The following is a 21,409-nucleotide window of genomic DNA, read 5'->3' as shown; positions in this document are numbered from 1 at the left end:
TAGTTTAGTTTGCCAAAGATTTACCTAAATTATGTGAACTTCAATTCTTAAAATGTTTCTAAGCTGTTTTTAAATAAAAAAAATATATATATCTTTAAATCTAGCGGTTTATATCTTAGTTCCATTTCCTTATTTTCTGAGAATTATAGAAATATTATATTTATATAAGCACTTATAAGCCAAACAGAACAGGGATCCTTTAATTTAGTAGGTTTTATAATCTAATTTATTAATACCATCTGGATTTAGGAAAACATTACACATTCATAAATGAGAGGTAAAGATCTTTCTGAATTACAGTCACATACAGACACAGAGTTAATAGCTTCAATTCTGAAATTTCAGTCATGAGTCAAGAGTAAACATAGAAGCACAAAAAATTTACTGGTTCAGATATCAAAGAGCTGTTCTCCTTCTTGGTGGCAGACAACATTCTTAATTGGTTTGAACCCAGAGAGATGAATAGGCAGACAAGCAAGACTAACAAACTAGTTTCTCTGTTGTCTCTTGCCCAACAGAGACTAGATCTCAACACATCATTGATGCACTCACAGAGCTCACCAAATGGTCAGATCATAACATCAAATATCCATTCATTACTAACAACTGTGAGCAAGGACTTATTGCTGTAAACAATCAAAGACAAATCACAAAATTAATAGAGAACAATACTAAATATAGAAAAACAGAGAATCAGCAGTTCTATTGTCATTTCAGGAGCCAAAAAAAAAAAAAAGATATGTCTGGGCTTTAAGCAGCCTATGAGCTGCACTTCTCTGGTGAAAAGTATACCTGGTTTTGTTAGGTGAATCCATAGGGCATCTCAGTAGAAGATTCCCAAACTATTAAGAGACAATTTTTTTTTAAAAAAAAAGTAAAAAGCATGCCTCTCATACAAAACAAGCATGTGCTGAAATTTTATTGAATGTATTAATGAAAGAACAAGGTACATGTAACCAAGGAGAAACCAAAACCAGAAATTTATATGAAGTAAAGAAATGTTGAAAGGAATGTGCAAATGGAAGCAAAATTAGCTTCTTCCACAATGGTAGAGGGAAGTCAATTGAACCTCTACTGGTCAGGACAGATTTTGCATGTCTATAAACAAGAATTATTTTGAGTAGCTGTCGATTATCTACAATTTACAGTTGTAAGATTGTTTCGATAGAATTGGAATCAGATAACCCTGGGGGTTATTCTCTAGTCTAGACAATGCAGTTGTCTACTCTTGCACAAATTTTTCCCATAAAAAGTACACCTTTCCCCGAAACCAGAAGAAAGGAAATAAAGATGTGTATGAATGAATATAGGTAAACTTGTAATAAAGACAAGAAATTAAGGAAACTCATCTTTGATAGTCTCTCACTTTTTTCCCCAGTGGACTAGAACATGAGGATATCTGCTACAAATTAAAGGCACTGATTGCTTTTAAAGATTTCCATGCACAAAAATCCCACAGAAGCCTTACCACAGTGACTTTCTCATTTCACTAAAAGTAGCCTGTAAAACACAGATAGGTCATCTGAGAGATACACGAGATCATCCTTTGAATGCCTTGACACAGGTCAATTTTCTGCACATTGTAAGAAGTTGAGTCTGGGAATCTATCACTAGGCAAGTTTGGGAAAATGCTCTGGCTTTAGTTTAAGAGGTTAGCTAGCAGAGCCCTGAAGAAAGAAATCCCAGGACTGGTGAGTTTTGAAAGATCCTTGGAGTTCTTTCTAGATGGGACATTTAGGAGGAATCCTGGGGAGTCAATGGGTACAACACAAGGGAAGGGGGTACAGCCAAAAACGGAAGGGAGTAGCAAAGGAAGGGCCCTTGTGGGGAATTCAAACAAGCTTTACATGATGGACAGTGTGTCCCACGGGAAAAAAAAAAAGTATAAAGGGGAGTAAGAAAGAAGGGTGCTGACAAGCCTGAAGCAAATCTGTGAAGGCTGACAGCTCACAGTAGAGAGAGACAGAGAAAACCTAACGATTAAATCAGAACTTTCAAGGGTGGGCTTGGGGCACTGGTATTTTAAAAAGCTCTTGCGGTGATTACAACCTGAAGCCCAGGTTTAAAACCTCTGTTCCCCAGGTGAAGTTCACCAATTTCACACCAGGTAAAGATGGTTATTGATGCTGTGGTTCTAAGTGACTCACCTGTTCCTTGTTCAAGAGGATGTGAGGATTTTGGTCGAGTTTCTTTTAATTAGAGCAAAATTCCTGAAGAGGAAATGACTTGTGGTTTTTGCCTGTTTCAATTGAGTCATATTACTGAATGTTCCCTCTATGTGAATTAAAAAAAAAAAAAAACAAAGAAGGTAGACTCCACTTATCAGTGTTTGCTATCCTGCTACAGTTAAATGAGAACTCGGAAATGTGGTTGTAAAATGGCAGGCTTGAAGTCTTCATTCTCTTCTTTGTAATATAATGCAAAGATTATGACCTACTAACACTACAAGGAGCAGTAGAATGAGCAATGCATTTGGCCCCAGAAGATGGTAGGACCAGTGCCAGCATTGCCCCGGGGAAATCACTACACACTTATCTCAGGCTGTTTCATTCTCCAAAAAAAATGAGATACTACATCTCTTTGGATCTAAAATGCCATTGATTGTAAGATGCACCACAGTTTTATATACTACTGAGAAGTGACAGATAATTGTATTATTCCACTGCTAATGTAAATAATTGGAACTATTATGACAACAATTATCGGTAACAGAGTCCAAATGCTCCAGAATGTAAAAATTAAAATTTTCGTTAAAAAATCGAATAAGCTAAGAAAAGTCCTTTAAACCAATTTCTCCTAAAGTCAATTTGTTAACAATGCCTTTGAGACTTCTTCTTCTCAAATCTTAAGGGACACAAAAGATTAACTGAAAAGCCAACTACCTCATAAATTTCCTATATGAAATATGTGATACACTATCTCTCCCTAAGAAAGTGATTGTACATTGACATATACTTAACCAGTGATAACAGCAAGAATTGTTTTTTGTCAAAATGCAAATCTTGAATATTTTATCAGAAGCCAATAGTGTTTTAATATTGTAAATGTGTAGCGTAAAGACATGAGCATGATTAAAAAGGCATAAAATGAACTGGGTAAATGTATTCAGTTAGTGAAGTATGCAGTGTAGATGGGGGTGGGGAATGTGCAGGTTGGGGGAAGAAGAAACAGGAGGACAAGACTGTAGGGGAACCCAAGAGTTTGGGGATTGAAAGACAACTGTGTAACAGAAATGAGAACAGAGTAAGGAAACCCAAGATGTTAAAATTGAATGCCTCTAGCACATTCTCCTACTGAATAAAGTTTTCCATAATTGTATAGCCTGAAAGAAAACATTCCGAAAATATCCAGAAAAGAAACATCAGTTTGCATTCAAACAGAGGAGAGGGTGGGTGGAACTATTTTTTTACCCAGTTGATTCTACATAAGAAAATGTAGCTAAAAGATAGCCCACTGTGAGTGTGGTGGAGCCTGGAGACCCAGCACTCAGGGCCAACGTTAAGTGGTTCCAGAAGAACCTCTTAGCAGTGAGGAGGCGGAAACACAACTCCAATCTAGCTTAATTAAGAAAGGTAATTCGTTAGTTCACATAAACGAACTATGGATATGTCACGAATGATCCAGAGACTCAAACGACATCGACGCTCTTCCTTTATTGCTTTTCCTGGCTTTTTTTTTTCTTTCTTGGGGCATAGACTTGGACAGCAGGGGCCTTGGGTTACACATCGTTATAGCTCATGAGCAAAAGGGTTAAAAACTAACCAACAAAACACCAGCCTCTCTACTTGGGCACCGTTCATCAGTGTATTCTAAAATCATGAAGTGAAAGATTTATGGGAAACTTTATAATGGAGGAGTCAGGATGATGACCCTACCTGAATTCACCGGTTCTGCCAGACATTAAAAGCGTTAAGATGAAATGCAATAGGAAGTATGCACCCAACCAATGAACCACGCAGGCTTAAAAAATTGAACCAGGATCCGATTAGGCCTTTAGATCTAACTATGAATTTTCAAGTACCATGGATGATAGAGAAACAAGTTAAACGACAACATTAGTAAGAAATGGGCCAAATGCAAGAATCCTGACATTCCACAGGGCAAATACCTCGTTTCTCCAATAAATCAATAACATGGAGAAGTGGGTGTGTGGGGGGGGTGGGGTGGATTAAAGGACGATAGAGCCCTAAAAGACATAGCAAACAAATACAACGTGGGACGGCGGAACCTCGTTTGGATCCTTACGACAAATCAATAATAAAAGGCATCTTTGAAATCATCAAGGAAATTTGAACGTATTGTGAAAATTAGGTGATATTAAAGTATTACCTTACAAGGTGTGATAATGATTGATTTTTTTTTTTTTTTTTTTTTTTTTTAGCTACTCATCAGAGAAAGTTTAAGCGGGAAACGACATGTTCTAGGAATCTGGTGCCTGCAAGGCCCGGCCTGGCCCTCTGGGCATCACGGCTACCTCACCCGCCGCGTCTCTCCCGCTCGCCAGGCCTCCGAAGGCTCCGCTCCCAGCATGCCCCGCCGGTCCATCGCTGAGGCCGCACGACCCACAGCCGGGCCTTCGGCCCGGCGACGGGACCCCCTTACCCAAGGTGCTCCGGGCGCTCATTTGCATGTCCCACTCTACAGGTAAACCCGGCCGGTCAGTCGCGGCCTAGCGCTCATAGCACCGACCGTGCGGGCCTCGTCAGGTGATTCCGCGGCAACAAATTTGTCCTAGACGTCCCGAAGTTGTTTAGAAAAGGCGCGCGGTTCGAACACCCTAAGCAAGAGAGGCGAGAGGTCGCCGTGCCTTATATATGCCGGGGGCGGACTCGGTGGCGTGCTCGCTTCGGCAGCACATATACTAAAATTGGAACGATACAGAGAAGATTAGCATGGCCCCTGCGCAAGGATGACACGCAAATTCGTGAAGCGTTCCATATTTTGTGCACTGCCCTAGCCAATTCATACCCGGTGCTGATTACCTCGGAAGAAATGAGTCAAAGCCCGCCATAGCAAAATGACTTTTCATAAAAATATTCATGTAAGGCAATCTGAAATGAGTTACACCTGGATATTTATGAGCAAATATGTCGACTCATAAAACTTAAAAATTCTGATATCGACTTATTCATGGCCTTGACTCCCTTAAAAACACACTCCAGACCCAGGTGAGCTGGCTCTTGTTTCAGAAGACTGCCTGGCGCATATATTGCTTGATGAATCCTTACCAAGTCATTTCTAAATCAAGTTACTAAATTATTGCTAAAATAATAAATCTTTACTAAAAGAAGTAAGCCAACATTAGTGCACATTTCGAGTGTCAACTTTTGTGACATCTTTCGGACATTCTTCGGTTGTCTTAGACCTGAGTGCATAGGCCAGTCAGCCTGTGAGCCGCACAAAGGCCGAGACTGTTACCACGGAGTAGTTACACTGGATGAGATCAATGTTGGCCGGTGCTAAGGATCCTGGAGCTCCAAGACCAATTGAAAACTGGCTGGAAACAGCAAGGCCATTCGCATCTGCTTTCACAAGTCTTTCCGAGACCGGTTTTGTATGCCTGTTTCATCTGGTCTCTAAGGAGGTCTCAGAAATGCCAGTTTACCTAAAACGACGGAATTCTTGATGGGAAATTTGATCAAGAGAAAAGTTCATTGCCCAAACCAAAAGCAGATTTTAACCAATAAAAACCAGCAACCGATTGCAGACACTAGAATTACCTAGGTCACTTGTAGAAATGTGACTCGGCGACCATGGAGAGATAGCAGGGGCCCGTGTAGGTAGCGTCGCCAGTCTAGCGAGCTGGGATCTGGTGGGAGGGACGGAGACCACTCCTTACCTACCTTTTTTTTTTTCTTTAATCAGCACCGGGTATGAATTGGCTAGGGCAGTGCACAAAATATGGAACGCTTCACGAATTTGCGTGTCATCCTTGCGCAGGGGCCATGCTAATCTTCTCTGTATCGTTCCAATTTTAGTATATGTGCTGCCGAAGCGAGCACGCCAGCGAGTCCGCCCCCGGCATATATAAGGCACGGCGACCTCTCGCCTCTCTTGCTTAGGGTGTTCGAACCGCGCGCCTTTTCTAAACAACTTCGAGACGTCTAGGACAAATTTGTTGCCGCGGAATCACCTGACGAGGCCCGCACGGTCGGTGCTATGAGCGTTAGGCCGCGACTGACCGGCCGGGTTTACCTGTAGAGTGGGACATGCAAATGAGCGCCCGGAGCACCTTGGGTAAGGGGGTCCCGTCGCCCGGCCGAAGGCCGGGCTGTGGGTCGTGCGGCCTCCGCGATGGACCGGCGGGGCATGCCGGGAGCGGCGAGCACGGCGGACGCCCACCTCACCCCCCGAGCCACCCCCCCGCCCCCCTGCACGCGCGTGCAGAGCCCTGGAGATCCAAGCGAGCGGGCTACGCGTTGTCCGTGAAGCAGCCATGGTTCGGCGAGGGCTGGGCCAGGTTGGCATGACCCATGCGGCCTCTCCCCAAATCGCTTGGCCCGCTGGGCCACTAGGGCGTTGGGTCACTAGGGTTCTAAGTCGAGCACAGGCCCTTCCAGCGAAATATGGAACGTATCTCAGATGTTTCATCAGTAACACGGGGGCCTTCTGCCAGTTGCAAAAAGCATTGTTGAAATCAACCCAGCGTCCAGCCCTCCGTAAAACTCCTCCCATCGACTCAGTCCTGGATCTTCAGCACCATTCTACTTTGCACCCGGCTTTGCGAACTACTGCCAAAATCTCGGGTATCACACCATCTGCGCAGGCGTCACTGTGAAGGGGGTGCGGGGCGGAGGAGCCCGATGGATAGCCACGCCCTTCACAGGTGTCTTCCCCTTGGGCCACCTTGGTGTCAGGTCTCCAGCCGGCTGGTACGCAGAGAACGCTGAAGCAAACCTTTTCCGCTTGAGAGGTGGCTTCGAGGGATTATATTATAGAGTTGAACTGGAGAAGCATTCTCGTACTTCCTTATACTTCCCTGCACAGATCCTAGCCCTACATGACACAAACATGCAGAACAGACCTACTTGCAAGAAATATCAGAATGTTACTGTTAAATACTCTAACTACTGCTAAAACCATACTGTCCAAGTAATGCCTTGCGCCTTGTGAAATGAGGGCCAAAAGTGAAAGCCTCTGGTACTGAGGTGGTTACACTGCTCCATTTATTGAAGTAAAGTGGTTTGCGTTAAGATGGCACACTTAAGGAATACGGCTTATCTATAGAATAAGTAGAATTTTGCTTTTTTCTTCCTTTGGTCGTCCTCCTACCCTTTCCAAAACTATGGCATAATATTGTAAAGTAAAATCTTGTGAAAGATCAGCAATTTTGAGAAGTTTTAAAATTAGTACCCAACTTTATGATGTACAAAAATAGTGTGAAATCATGAGTTTCTGGTATTGCTGAGATGAAAATAAAGGAACAGAAAGCCTATAGCGATTATTGCAAAAACTATAATTCTTTTCTTTCAAAACTTTGAAGAGTATGAAAACATTGTTCCCCACCCTCCCCCCCAAAAAATTGGCGAAAGTGACACTTGAGTAAACTGTCGAATTACAAATAAAATTTGCATTGATACATTTCTTCTAATGGCCTCTTTCCAGGAAGCCATTTCTGACTTCAAAGCTATTAATAGTGATGTTCAATTTTACAATTTGAAGAAATATATCAAAAATCCTTCCTGTGCTTATTCTTTAGAAACCTTACAATCAGTTTATCAAAGGATACCTGGTTAAAAGAATCTATAGTGGAATGGATGGTCAGAGTTCCAGAATCATGAACTTGATTTCTCTACCAGTTGTAAGCGCTTCTGCCAAGCTACACTCCTTGGTGACCATGTTTAAACCCTTTAAATTCTGAAGAGGAAAAACGTTTTCCATATACAGAAAAAGGGGCTGATAAAAGATCAAGTCCTTTGGGGTGGGGAAATCTTCATAATGGTTTTAAATTATGTGTACAGAAATTACAAGAAAGCGTAATTTTACAGTCATGGCACTGCTGAACAATGTGCTGTTAGAGAGCTAGAATGGAATTTCTCACAAGTGATTAACATGTGACCCCTTTTAAATTTTAAAGCTAAAAATTCTCTCTAAACCTCCAGTATTGCTGAAATTACTTCTATTACATTGTTAAATATGTATAAACACAAAACTGTATATAAACTCATAGGTGTTATAAACTAAAACCGAGGATTTAAAAATTAAATACAGAACTAGTAATCAATACAATTCAAATAAACAATTTATTGCAGATGATGTATTTGGTTAAAAATTGGTCACCATTGGTGGTTTTGATAGTTCAAAGATGTAGGTTCAAGTTCTGTTCTATATTTGACTAATGCAGAGAATACCAATTCACCTAAGTATGTTCTGAAAATGCCGCACTTTTGTTCTATACCAAATGATATAAATACTTGTACATTTTTTAAAAAAATATTTTAACATCTTTGAGATCAGGACAGAATAAATGGGAGTCAAGTCTATGAAATAAACTAGTTTAGAAAAATCACGCCTCATACTGAACATTCTTGCCAGTGAGCAATCCTTCAATGACAATATATATTACTTGATGACTGTTAAGCTGTATTATTTATTTCGACATGGAGTTAGCCTAACGGTTTAATTTAAATCATCACTACGTGTCTAATCAAATATTGCTTAAATTTGGAACAAGAAAAGATTATCTGGTTAAATTCTTAGAAACTTTTAAACTTTTAGCTCCAGCTCTGAGTTCATGCTGAAGGTAAAGAAGAAACTAGGTTTCTAGTAGTGTTTTATTTATATATAGTCATATATTTTCTGGGCTATATAAAATCTGTAATGTGCAATTTCATCTGATTCTGTGAGTAGCAGCTTTCTCACTTCGAAGAAACAGATTTTCCTTAATTTATGAATTCTGATATATACTGAGACCTGGGGGGGGGCAGGGGCAGGGAAACAGTCAGCACATTAATGGTGACTCAAGCATGACTACTCCGGTCATATTCAAAGGACCTTCTTGAACACACACACACTCACACACAGTTCTCCTCTGTGAATCTGATGTGGTATCTCCAGAGGAGTTACAACAATCAGTACATTCATAAAATTTCTCTCTAGGATAGGTTCTGATACGTATTTAAAAGACTTTTCCATGAAGGCTCTATCTTATTTAGTACAAATACAGTTTTTCATGCCAGTGTTTTCTGACATATAGAGATTTAATCTGGTACTTAGGTGTTTTCTCACTCAGTATATATATCATTTCAGTGTCAATGGGAATTTTCTGATACACTTGATATTGACTTGGAAGTGAAGGAAATGTACAATCATTACATTCACAAAGTATCTCCCTAATATGAACTTTGATAAGTAATTTTACTAGTTATCTATTGCTGCATAAATTGTCCCCAAACTCACCAGTTCAAAACAACTTATCATTTCTGAGGGATAGGAATCTGTGAATGGCTTAGGTGGGTAGGTCTAGTTCAGGTTCTTCGTGATATTTAATTCAAGCTGTCAGGAAAGAAATCAGCTTCCAAGCTCATTCAATTATAGGTAGACTTCAATTCCACTAGTTGCTAACCAGACTTAATTCCTCACCACGTGGTGCTTTCCATACAGCTACTCACAATGACAATTTGCTTTCCTCAGAGCAAGAGAACATAAAGGATATAGTGTACAGGGGATGCCCAAGAGGAAAAACCAGTTACATATCATCTAATCTTGGACTCGACATATTGTCACTTCTGTTTATTAGTCACACAAAGCCAAGCTTGGTAAAATAAAGTAGGGGACCATGCAAAAATGTGAATACTAGGAGCCATGTTGGAGGCTGGCCATCATTCAATGAGTTTGACTTGTGGCTGATGGATGGCCTATCCACACTCAGTCTGTGTGTCTCTCCAGTATGAAATTCTTGTGTACACTCAGTTGTGACTCCTGGGCAAAGGCTTTTCCAGAGGTACTGCATTCAAATGACTTACCAGTGTGAATTTTCTTAACTACAATCAAGACTGACAGGTAAAAAAACCTTTTCAAATTCAGTACATCTATACGTCTTTCTCTAGTGTTAGCATTAGTGTACAAAGATGTGAACTTTTGGTGAATGCTTCTCATATTTAATACATGTATAAGATTTTTCCTGAATGTTTGCAGATATTCACTGAGGTGTGACGAATTTTCCAGCTACTCTCTCTCCAGTGTGAATTCTCCGATGTTCAAATGTGTCTTTTAAAAGGCCTGGTCACATTCAGTACAATTCTTCTTGTATACAAATTCTTCAATGGAACCTGAATACTGACCAGTGGGTGAGGTCTTTCCTACTTTATCTACAGAACATATCCACAGTTAAGTTCTCAACTCTACTTTCCACAGAAGCCTGAAGGTGGTTGAGTAGTCTTTAAGTTCCAATCAGAGCCGCTGTAAGAAGTGGGATAGTCTCAGAAATGATCTCTCAGCCTCGACGTAGTATTTTTACCTGAGATACCAAAAACTCCAAACCTTGTGGGTTTTAGAGAACTGACAAGATTTAATGCTGAGTGCCTCAGGAAAGAAACCATTTGGAACTTTCAATGTCAACAGTAAATTGCCTGAGGACCACTTCTGCTTTCCTTAGTTTTTATTTTACCGAAGGCCTGCTTGGTGATGAAGTACCTTACCTAGCTTTTGTCTGGAACCATCTTTATTCCACCAGGGCCTTTCGTTGGCATTTCCCCCCTCAGCACTTTAACGATGTCATTCCACTGTTTTCTGTCCTTGATCATTTCTATTGAGGTTATCAGTCTTACTGGTGCTCCATTGAAGGCAATGTCTTCTCTCCTTTGATTTTTAGTATTTTTGCCATGGGTACCTAGGTATAGTTTTTAACACTTAGTTCTGCCTGACTAGAATTGGCTGAACTTTCATCTGTGAGCTTTCACCAATTTTGGAAAATTGTTGGCCATAATCTCTTCATTGTTCTTGCCCCATTCCTTCTCCATGACTTCAAATTACATGTTAGATATTTTGAACATATCCTGCTTCACTGGCATTAACTATTGATAATCTTGTCTTCCAGTTCACTTTCCTTGTTTTCTGGTATGATCTGTTAACTCATCTAGAGAGTTCTTAATATTTCAGTTCTAGCATGTCCTTTTTAAAATAAAACATTTTTGATGAAAACTTTCTTCTATTTTTCAACCTTTTTGGACATTTTTTTCACATTAAATCACGATTATAAAGTCGTCCAACTCCACAATTTAGATTGATTCAATTCTTTCTCCCCTTTTTATGTCAAATGATTGTTGCTTCACATATCTAGCAATTTAATTTTATGCCAGATATTGTATAGTAAAGAACATAGAGGTTCCAAGACAATTCCTTCCTCTAAAGGAGGGCCCCCTTTCCTGTTAGGCAAAGTTAATGGTTTTGATAAGATTTAGCCCAATTTATACCTGTTTTAAGGTATAGACCCAGAAAATTTCCAGTTAAAAACCTGGACCTTTGTTTATGCAGGCTTGAAAGACTGCAAGGGATTCAGCTTTGCCTTTCAGAAACTTTCAGCTTAGCTTTTTAGCCTCACTACGCTCAACATTTAACAGGTATCTTGAAAGGCTATTCTTTCAAGGCCTTTCAAAAACTCCAATGTTGTCACTCCAGCTCTATGCAATCATTAATTAAAAGCATAGCTGGTTTCTCTTTCCTTTAACATGGCCCTCTGCCTAGGTCAAATCCAGATTCCAAGACTGAGCCCAGAAGAAATTGGGTGAAAAAAAAAAAATTTAACTATGGGAGGTGAACATACAATGTAAATGTATGTGCCTTATGGTTGAAATGTACAGCTGAAACTTACTGGATTTCATTAATCAATGTCACCATAAAAATAAATTTTTGATCTTCCAATAACCTTTGAAGAGTTCTCCCCTCTGTGAGACTGAACCCATTTTAGATCTAAGTTCCACATGATGCCTTTAAATATGTGGTTTTTGAAAGTAATCCTATTTTATGTTAATATTGGTGTGTTGACCTGCTGTGACCTACTACATCTCATACAAAAAGAGAACCTCTATAGTGTTTGTAAAGCAAATATTAAAGTGATAGAAAAATGAAAATGATGACTTTGGAAAATTCAGAATATAGTTATATTAGAATACTAAAAATCATTCTGGAATGCAAATTACTCTTCTCCAACTCCTTGCTCTATTCTTTTTTTTTTTTTTTTTGTCAGTTTTCCTTCTATTTCCTTCGTAGAACCTTTCAGTCACAGTTAAAGGAAAGAGGAAACTGTAAAGTTACTATTTTTTAGGACATTAAAAGCTTCCTTACTAGTATGTCCAGATAACTGTCATTAAAAAGCTTGGTTTTAACTAGATTACAATTTGATTACAAAATTGCTTTGAACTATCAGTCTACATATTGATGAGTTTAATTGAAAGACAACATTTTTCATGTAATTAACCCTTACCAAATGAATAATTTCTTCCAGAAACTCTTTGGTCCTCCCCAGATGCAATGTATAAGCACATAACTCTTGCACCTCAGAGATTTGTACAGTTGATGGCTTCTGCACAGCTTGATTCTTAGGAAGTTCCCAAAAGTGATTGATGTTTGGAAACCACTGCTATAAAAAGAAAAACATGAAAAAGACAGCATATTCTGAAAACCTCTAGTTATTTTAAAGGAACTCCTTTAAACCTAAGTCTGAATCGGTTAAGATCTGTCACCTATAATCCTTATATAGCACTTACAGACTAAAAGCAGCCAAAAAGATTTCAGAAAGAGAAACCTACACTTTGAAGAGACCATCCATTAAATAAAATGATAGTCACATTCTTTTAGATCTATTATGGATATGACTTTTATATTTTAGGGGTAGTTGTTTAAAAATATCAATCACTTCACTTATGTCACAATTTTTGAAATATTTACAATATGATCATGATTAATGTGAGTGGAGATGCTGACCTCAAAAATATTACTTTGTCATCCTTCAGAATGCAAGTAAGACTATGAAATCAATTCAGTTCTTATGTATACAATTACAGCACCAAGTCTCACAAAAATAATAGTATGAAAATGAGCATTGTTCTAATTTTACTTATTTTAGGGTATATAAAATGTAAGTTGGCTTCACTGAACACCTAGAAAGACATTTATTTGAATAAAATGAAATACAAAGAATCTAGAAAAAAGGGAAACTAAGAGCCCCAAATTTAAAACTGATATTTTTAAAACTGGCGAGTACCTAAAAAATATTAAATTAGGACAAAATACTCAGTTCAAGGTCACAAGAAAATGATATGTGAGTACAGATACATAATTAAAACAAACTTGGATGAATTTGTAAAGCAATGAATAGGTTAATTTTTATATCTACATCACTTATATTAGAATAAGATTTAATACAAAATAGAAATAACTTTAAAAATGTTATAACACTCAGAGAATCTTAACTAAAATTTAGGCAAACTATTAGAACAGGAGAGCCATTATTAATTTGTTTATAATAATTTTTACCACTTGAGGAAAATAAAACAGACGATTTGCATGATGGGAATAAAATTCTAAACTACAAATTCCTTAACATCTACTCAAAGTTAAAGTTCATATATTCCAAGTCTTAGCACTCCTAACTACTGGTAAAAATGACTAAACCAGAACTGCCAGCACTGCATTAATTTCAAATTTGGTAATTTTATATATTAAACTTAGTAATAACAAATCTTAACTTTGACTACCATTAAGCTTTTAAAAATTATTCTTACTACCTGCAAAATTTATGTAAAAGACTAATATTAAACACTTCAGAATTTGAACAATGTGAGAAATATGGATTCTCCCTTCTACGCACATACCCACAGAGATAAAATTAATGTTATGGGAAAAAAATGCAATCATGCTCACAGGGTGATGAGGAGGTTCAACAGAATACTGAATATTCTGAGTTAACTAGATTTTAACTGCTCTAAAAGGATCGTAATACGTGGATCACAATTAATATCCCATTAGCACATTATGAGCTATCACATTAATACCTCATCTCCAATATCTAGTTGTTGGATATTGAAGATATTAATGATATTGAAAATGAGATATTAATGCTTCCAGTATTCTCAACTACATACAGATGCTACCAAGAAATCAATTTTGAGTAGTTCCTTCCCTTATTTAATCTTAGAAAATTTTATTTTCAGACATTTAATAAATTGAAAAGGCTACTGAGAACTTCAGGAGTTCAAATACAATAAAAAATTAAACATGTCCCATAAGTATTGAAACAAATCAGAAATTGTTCAGTCTAGGAATTAAGGTACTTAATAAAATGATTAAATTCAAGATAAACACAAAGATTCAAGTCAAACAGACCTCACTAGATCCATAGAACTGACAATATATACCCATAAAGTTTGGCTTAGTATTCATAAACCACGGAAATAAAAATATGTTCTTCAATGTAAGCAGCTCTGCTATAAAATAGAATAGGCTTCAAAATATTTCTTGTGGCTCAAAAGAATGTCTAGCCACAGCTTAAAATTCAGATCTAGGTAATCATTTCTTATAGCAGTTGATCTGTATAGTTTTCCTGAACATTTTAAAATTTAATTTTTATCTGTATACATACAGTAAGAATTTTGAATCCCCTCTCATGGTACAGTAAAAGCTCAATAATATACTTCCCTAATAAAACTTTCATCATATTGACATCAACTTATTTTCCTATTTTATGCACAAAAAATAAGCTAATTTTTTACCAATGAAATGGTAAAATTAGAGGCAACTATAACTTAAAATTATATAGCTTCTTAATGTTTTATTCATAGCATTCTTTATACAGAAGAAACTTCACTGATATTTACTGCAGGATCCTGTGGGTGAAGCACAAAATTATATTAATTATAAACAAAAAACAAAGCACTTTTGACTTTTAAAAATTATATATATATTTATATCCAGTTGACAAATAGCATCACAATTATTACTGTATAAAAAACTAAAAATCACCATGGAAGCTAAGGCCTAAGTTCTTACTCCAACTTTTGTTTATATCTAAGAGATATTCAAAATTAAATTCCCGTACCTCAAAGAAAAAGTCTACATTATTTACAAAGAGTATGGAAAATAAAAGCTGCTTTTCAACTAAGTTAGATCGCTGTTACCTACAGTATTTACATTGTAAAAGGGGGTTGGGGTGGGGAGCACTACTAACAAATACCATTTCAAATAGAAATGTATTGTGCCTGGAATTTTATTCTAAAATTAACTGTGTATCCTAATAAGTGTTTGTTGATCAGAATATGACTTCCGATAAATCTACTGAAAATTTGAAAGAGTACCACTATCCTTCTTCATATTGCTAATCTAGATACTATTAAGTACAATACTGTAATAACTATAAGCACTGAAGCTTAAATGAAACAATGCCAACATATATGTAGATGGAATTTTATTTAAAATTGTAAAATATAATGCCTTAATGTTTTCTCATAATGAGACTAATATTTTTTCCATCCTTTAAGAGGTCTCATATATATGTCCCTAAACAGTGAAACCTTCCAGTAACTTACCAGAAAAAAAGTTTAATTATATTATTCTGTTCTTAGAATTATTTTTCTAATATTTAAAAACATATCTAAATCCTTGGCAAAACAATGCAATCAATTCAGTGTAACAGACTGAGCTTTAAATCGCACTTTAATTTTCAATTAACTATAACCTACTAGTTAAGTGAACCAAATGCAGAATTTTAAATGACTCACTATGAAGATTTGCAAATCAATTGTAGAATGCATAGAAAAGTGGAGATAAGTTTTGGGGAAGGTGTAAGGTAGTTAATGTAGAAAATGATAAATGCTAATTTTAACACAAATGGTACTAAATGCACATGAAAGTTAACAGTATAAAAGAGAATAGCTTAAATAAGCTGAGATTCACATATTACAATAGCAAAGTTATGAGTGAGTGAACTGAAGACACGAACAGTTCTGAAAATTCTCTTTTCAGCCTACTTCCAAAGAAATAGTCAGGCTTTTTTCCTGTACATAGTTTTGAGCTTTGTCTATACCATATATAGTAGAAAAATAAATTCTTTAGCAACCTAGAAACAGTTTATAAAACTCTTAAAGTTTAATTTTCTTTGCCAGACATGCCAATGTTAAACTGACAGCTATAAATTAAAGCTATATAGACAATAGGTATAAGTAATATAGAACAAGTTAAGAATACTACATTTACCGGATTTTTCTTTTTAAAAATTACTGTACTTTCTTAATTCCTGTGTGCTTTGCAATAGGAATAATAGGGACTTTGTTTTCTTAGAAAAGATAATAACATGGAAGAGTATAACACAAATAATTTATAATATACATGTACTTTAACAGCAGCCTGGTTCATGTCAACATCTTGATTCTGAAGTTAAAATCAGAAGTACAATACCTAGGACATAACAGTTGGGAAAGACAACATTTATTTTAGGAAAAAAATGGAGCAAATCAAACTCTTGGGAGCCTCAAATCTCAAAATCATCTGTTTACTATAATACACATAAGATAACCTTAAAATTGCAGTATAAATGAAGATTAAAACATGGACCAAGGAATTTTCTCTTTACTATACAAAATATAACCTAGCAATGAAGAACAAACCATTTTTTTTTCTTTCTAGAAAAAAAATGGCATGGTGTGATAAAGAACAAATCTTGAATAAAGCCTAACAAAATTTACCTATGCTACCTATTCTGAAAAATTTCTCCATAATTTAGTGTTCTGGTTGTACTTCACCAACAAAATGTTTAACCCCAGAAGCAGCAGTCATTTACAGCAAATCTGGTACCAACATCAAAGGGAAATTGGTTTAAAAAATGGTGTAAAAGCCACTTTAGATCTTACTACAACATCATCACAGAAAAAAATATGAATACAAGTTTGCAATTATATATATATACACATTCCAAAGAGGCTGTCAGTACCCAAAGTATTTTTATTGCTATATTAGCAATGGATTTTTGGATATGTTTTTAAGGGCCACATAAAAATAGATTCAAGGAACAGAGTAAATTGAAGTCCTAGATTAAAATGTTTGGTTTAAAGAATTTTCTACAACAAATTTCATGTTTATGTATGAAAAGTTATATAACCTTATATGAAAATGTCATGAAGTATTTTCTACACTATACTAAAATGTATTTCCCAAGAGGGAAAAAAATTAAAATATCTAAAATATATTAGATTAAGATTACAAGACCATCATAGATCTTTTGAACATGCATCTGTTTATAGAATTAACAGTATACAAGATGTTTATTTCATTATGGACCATAAAGAAATGAGTTGGTGACAACTATCCTTTGCACAACATTATCAACTCACTTTAGCCACAAGCATGTCCTTGGTATGTGTGCACAAGAAATATGTTCATTTTACCCCTCATCATATCATCCACAGGTTTACTTAGAAGATGAAGGTACAGAAATGTTAAGTGTATTTTTCTTTCAAACATCCCAAGTATGGCATAAGTAGCTGGAAATTATAAAATACCTAACTGGGCTTTTAATTATCTACACGGACTGATAAAATGTAAATTAAGTTGCCCAAATTAGCACATAAACAAAACCAGCCATAAAGCAGGCTGAAAAGCATTAAATGTTTCATATATGTGAGTTTTAAAATCATTTAATTTCTATAGAAAAATTTTATTCACAATATAATGTGACAGAAAATGCCACAGGAATGATATACTGATTGCAATAAGGTTGCATGCAACAGCAGCTTTGTATTTTATAGCTATTTTTGTTTATAAAAATTAAATCTCTCCAGTCATGCTTATCACATGGTCTTAGATTTGTAATGTAAATTAAGGAATACCATATAGTTCAAAGAGAAAATGTCTCATCATTTTGAATGTGAATTATCTGTAAGAAACATGAAATATACTACTGAACCCTGAAACATGCATGTCTAGATTTGCTTTTTGTCCATTTTCAGGCTGTCTGCAATCACTTCCTACTCATATGATACCAAGAGGATCCGTCTGTAACTGTGGTTGTATCAGCTGAGGTTGCAATGGTGGTGGTAACTGAAGCGGTACCATTGGTTCCACCAACTGTCCTGGGTTTGAAGGTGGTGGAGGAGCCACAGTATTTGCAATTTCTACAATTTCTCCATTGTAAAAGAAAAACTGACACTGCTGAATGAATGTTTCAACAACGGATTGATGGATCTTAGTGGTAGACAGAAATTCTCGATTTTCAAAGTCTGGTCTCATCAGGGTTGGCCAAAAACAGATGGATAAGTTGTCTGCTGTCATTAGGTTGATTTTATTTTGCTGACTAACCCTAAAATTATGATAGAAAAAAATCGATTAGAAAACCAAAGCTCATTATAATTAAAGAATCCTAGAGTTGAAAATGATCTCAGATGATTTTGTTTCACCTTTTATCTTAGTTTCAAATTTAAAACATTCTATGTTCAACCACATTCCAGTAACAGGAGACAAAAGTAAAATCCATTCCTTATGTGACTCAAAGTTAGTCTAAAAAAGGTTGCTTGGGTTTTATAATTTACTTATAGAATAGAAGCCACCTTAATTTATGTGAAATAACCTTTTTTTGCTCAGGAATAGGACATGTGACATACTTTAATGAGTTTCTGGCAACAAAAACAGAACATTCTAATTGCATATGCACATTCTTTGTCAATAGTAATAATGACAGATAAAAAGACAAACCACAGTATGCCACCTCTTTGAACCTTGGAAAAATAAAACTTTGAACTTTAGAAAAACAACTTTATCCAACCAGGAGACTTTTCCACTTTGAAAAAAATTAGTTTCTAGTATTCTAAAAAGCAATCTTTTCAATCACTAAATATCTCATACATTGTTACAAATTTAATTTGAAAGCCAAATGCAGTTCACACAAACATTCTACTTTAAAATTCTTTAAATGATTTAACAATAAACATATAATATAAATAAACATTATTAACATTACTGCATCCAGTCCTTTAAATTTGAGGCGAGCACTTCTATCCCCATCTATAAGTAAGAAACATAAGGAAAATCTTGAAATATAACAAAATTATTAAAATGAGAAGGAATCTTAAGTTTTTTATCTAGTCCTCTCATTTCACACATAAACATCCCAATATGCAAGGTAGCAGGAAAATGTCATACTTAAATTTGCATATAAAAAAACTGATAACCAAAGGACCACTCACTCACCACAAGAGTTGCTCATCTGAGGAAAAATATGTGCCCTAAAAACATGTTCTGTGGCAAAAGTTATTGCTGTTTTTTAAGATTAGAATATTCAGAATAAAATCAACCTTTTATTAAAATGTAGTGAGCCCAGTTAGGTGTTTTTATGTAGCAGGCAAGTATAGATTCTGAAAATACCTATAAAATTTAAAGACATAAGAGTATGGAAGCATCATTTCTAATTGCTGAGTCAAAGTACAAATCAGTTAGAGATAAGGGTGGTTAGAGATAAGCAAGGCTTCCTTGCAGAAGTAATGTCTGAGTTGAGTCCAGGGTGATAAGCGTTGGTAAAATGGTAGGAAGGAAGGATAATTCGGTCAAAACTCTGGTTGTCTCAACTTCAGTGTGTACCTCCTGATGAAAGACTATGTCTAGGGTGTGGCCTGATAATTTGCATTCCTAACAAGTTCCCAGGTGATGCTGCTGCTGTTGGTTTGAAAACCGCAGCTTGAGAAAGACTGAATCAGTCATGTTAAGATGTGATGAGGGATGACCATAAATTCAATCTTTTGGTTAAGTGCTATGAGTTTAATAGTGTGGCACTTAGTTAGTGAGTGTCTGGGGGGGGGAAGGAAAGGAGATGTAACTGAAGAAGTTAAAATTATACCACTTAATGTTAAATAGTTTGGATTTTTTTCTGCAGGATATATGGTGCTATTTAATTGGAAGTGATCTTTACAGAAAGATCTTTTGGAAAGATCATTCTGGCGTCAGAATCAAGGGAGAAACAAGAGGAAAAACTGGCAGGGAGAAAGTCCAATGAAACCAGAGCTCACTATATGAGAAATGATAAAGCCTAAACTAAGGCAGTGCTAGAGGAATGAAAGGAAAAATAATTAGGAGAAAAAGCTGATTTGATGCAGTAACTCACTAAATAGAAAAAGAGAATATAAACAAAGAATAACTCTATGGATTAATTTTTGCTATCTGTTGCTCATCCATTATATATTTATATTTATCATTTATTTCCTAGGAACGTAAGTTCCATGAAATAGGTGACTGCTTTATTCACTATGTCCCCAAGACTTATAAGAGTATCTAGCACACAGAGTATCATGATAGTCTAGCTGAGAGTATCCCCTTTAAAATTTAAGTCTGAATATGTTATTTCTCAGTCTACAGCCATACCACCCTGAATGTGTCCAATCTCGTCTGCTTATGTTATTTCTCTGTTCTGCTCTCCATAACCACTCAGAGTAACAGACATGCAATACTATTTTCACTGAGAAAGTCTTGCCCCACCCTCAATCAACTAAATGTCAGTTGAATTCCAGCGTGCTTAAGTGACATACATGAAGCATCCTTTTTATCTTGTCAGTAAAACATTTTGAGGACTAAGCTATTGATCTGGCACTGTCCCTCTTCCCTTTCTGATCTTATCTCTAACTCGGTCCATCGCTTTGCTTGAATCACATAGGCCCCTTTTGTTCCTCAACATACCAAATATGCTTTTGCCTGTGTTATATCACTGGAGCCAAACACAGTGTCTAAAATAATATTAATGGCTAGCACTATGATTTTTTGAACATACTCATCCCTTTTCCCTATTCTTTCTAATGAAGTACAATTCTTATTTCAGGACTTTCATCGGGCCAGAGAGTAACATGTGCACAAACCGTCCCTACACTCCACATTGAGTAAGGTCTCCTAAATACCCTGTGCACATCTGTTATCACATCACGAGCTACTTGTATGGTAATTTTCAAAAGCAGTTTCACTAATATACTGCAATACTATGTATGCTGGTATTTTCTCAGGGAGGGAGACTTTAAAGAATAGTTACTAGAAATAACATAAATAATATAATTTATTCTATATTGATAGCAACAAAACTTTAAACATTGGTTAATATTCCCTTCTAAGAACTATAGACTGAAAGTACTTGGTTTGGGCACTGACATTACTAGTTAAAAATACAAACTTCAGTTCAATAAAAATGTCAGTAGAAAATATTATGAAGAGTAGACTTTTGAAAACATTAGTGCAAATACTAATAATTCTATTCAGTCCCAAAGACAACTTTGTGAATCTTATTCTTCTCATCTTTTATAGTTTAAGAAATGAAGACTTACTTAGCAAGCATTAAGTAAATTGTCCAAAGTCACAGAACTAAAGATGTTTCAAAACCAAGCTTGTCTGATTCTGCAGTCTGAGATTTAAGTTATTATACGATGCTGCCTTTCACATAATGTATGGC

At 36.2% G+C, this 21,409-nt stretch overlaps 2 protein-coding genes, 1 long non-coding RNA gene and 2 other non-coding genes across 9 annotated transcripts in view; 2 read left to right on the top strand and 3 right to left on the bottom strand.

Annotated features, from left to right (window-relative positions):
* AKAP6 (A-kinase anchoring protein 6) overlaps positions 1–14,604 on the bottom strand; it is a 520,891-nt gene extending 506,287 nt beyond the window's left edge. Inside the window, exon 1 of the mRNA XM_039870505.1 lies at positions 10,641–14,604. The gene's annotated coding sequence lies outside the window, so the exon portion shown is untranslated. The remainder of the gene's footprint in view (positions 1–10,640) is intronic.
* On the top strand, positions 4,408–11,322 carry LOC120608577 (uncharacterized). The gene is made up of 3 exons (XR_005654431.1): positions 4,408–4,943; positions 7,638–7,641; positions 11,312–11,322. It is a non-coding gene; the product is annotated as an uncharacterized LOC120608577 (long non-coding RNA).
* Positions 4,838–4,944, top strand: LOC120608621 (U6 spliceosomal RNA). Its single transcript, XR_005654448.1, has one exon. It is a non-coding gene; the product is annotated as a U6 spliceosomal RNA (small nuclear RNA).
* On the bottom strand, positions 5,896–6,002 carry LOC120608620 (U6 spliceosomal RNA). The gene has a single exon (XR_005654447.1). It is a non-coding gene; the product is annotated as a U6 spliceosomal RNA (small nuclear RNA).
* A 1,455-nt stretch (positions 14,605–16,059) lies between the features above and the next one.
* Positions 16,060–21,409, bottom strand: part of ARHGAP5 (Rho GTPase activating protein 5) — a 68,057-nt gene continuing 62,707 nt past the window's right edge. For all 5 annotated transcript variants that reach the window (XM_039870503.1, XM_039870501.1, XM_039870500.1 and 2 more), the window contains one exon: positions 16,060–18,289. In XM_039870503.1, the coding sequence (XP_039726437.1) occupies positions 17,962–18,289 (328 nt within the window). In that variant the 3' untranslated portion in view covers positions 16,060–17,961. The remainder of the gene's footprint in view (positions 18,290–21,409) is intronic.

The sequence above is a fragment of the Pteropus medius genome, unplaced genomic scaffold (genome assembly GCF_902729225.1).
Source record: "Pteropus medius unplaced genomic scaffold, Ma_sr-lr_union100, whole genome shotgun sequence".
In the NCBI taxonomy this organism is placed as follows: Eukaryota; Metazoa; Chordata; class Mammalia; order Chiroptera; family Pteropodidae; genus Pteropus; species Pteropus medius.
This window is presented reverse-complemented; position numbering and strand designations above follow the sequence as displayed.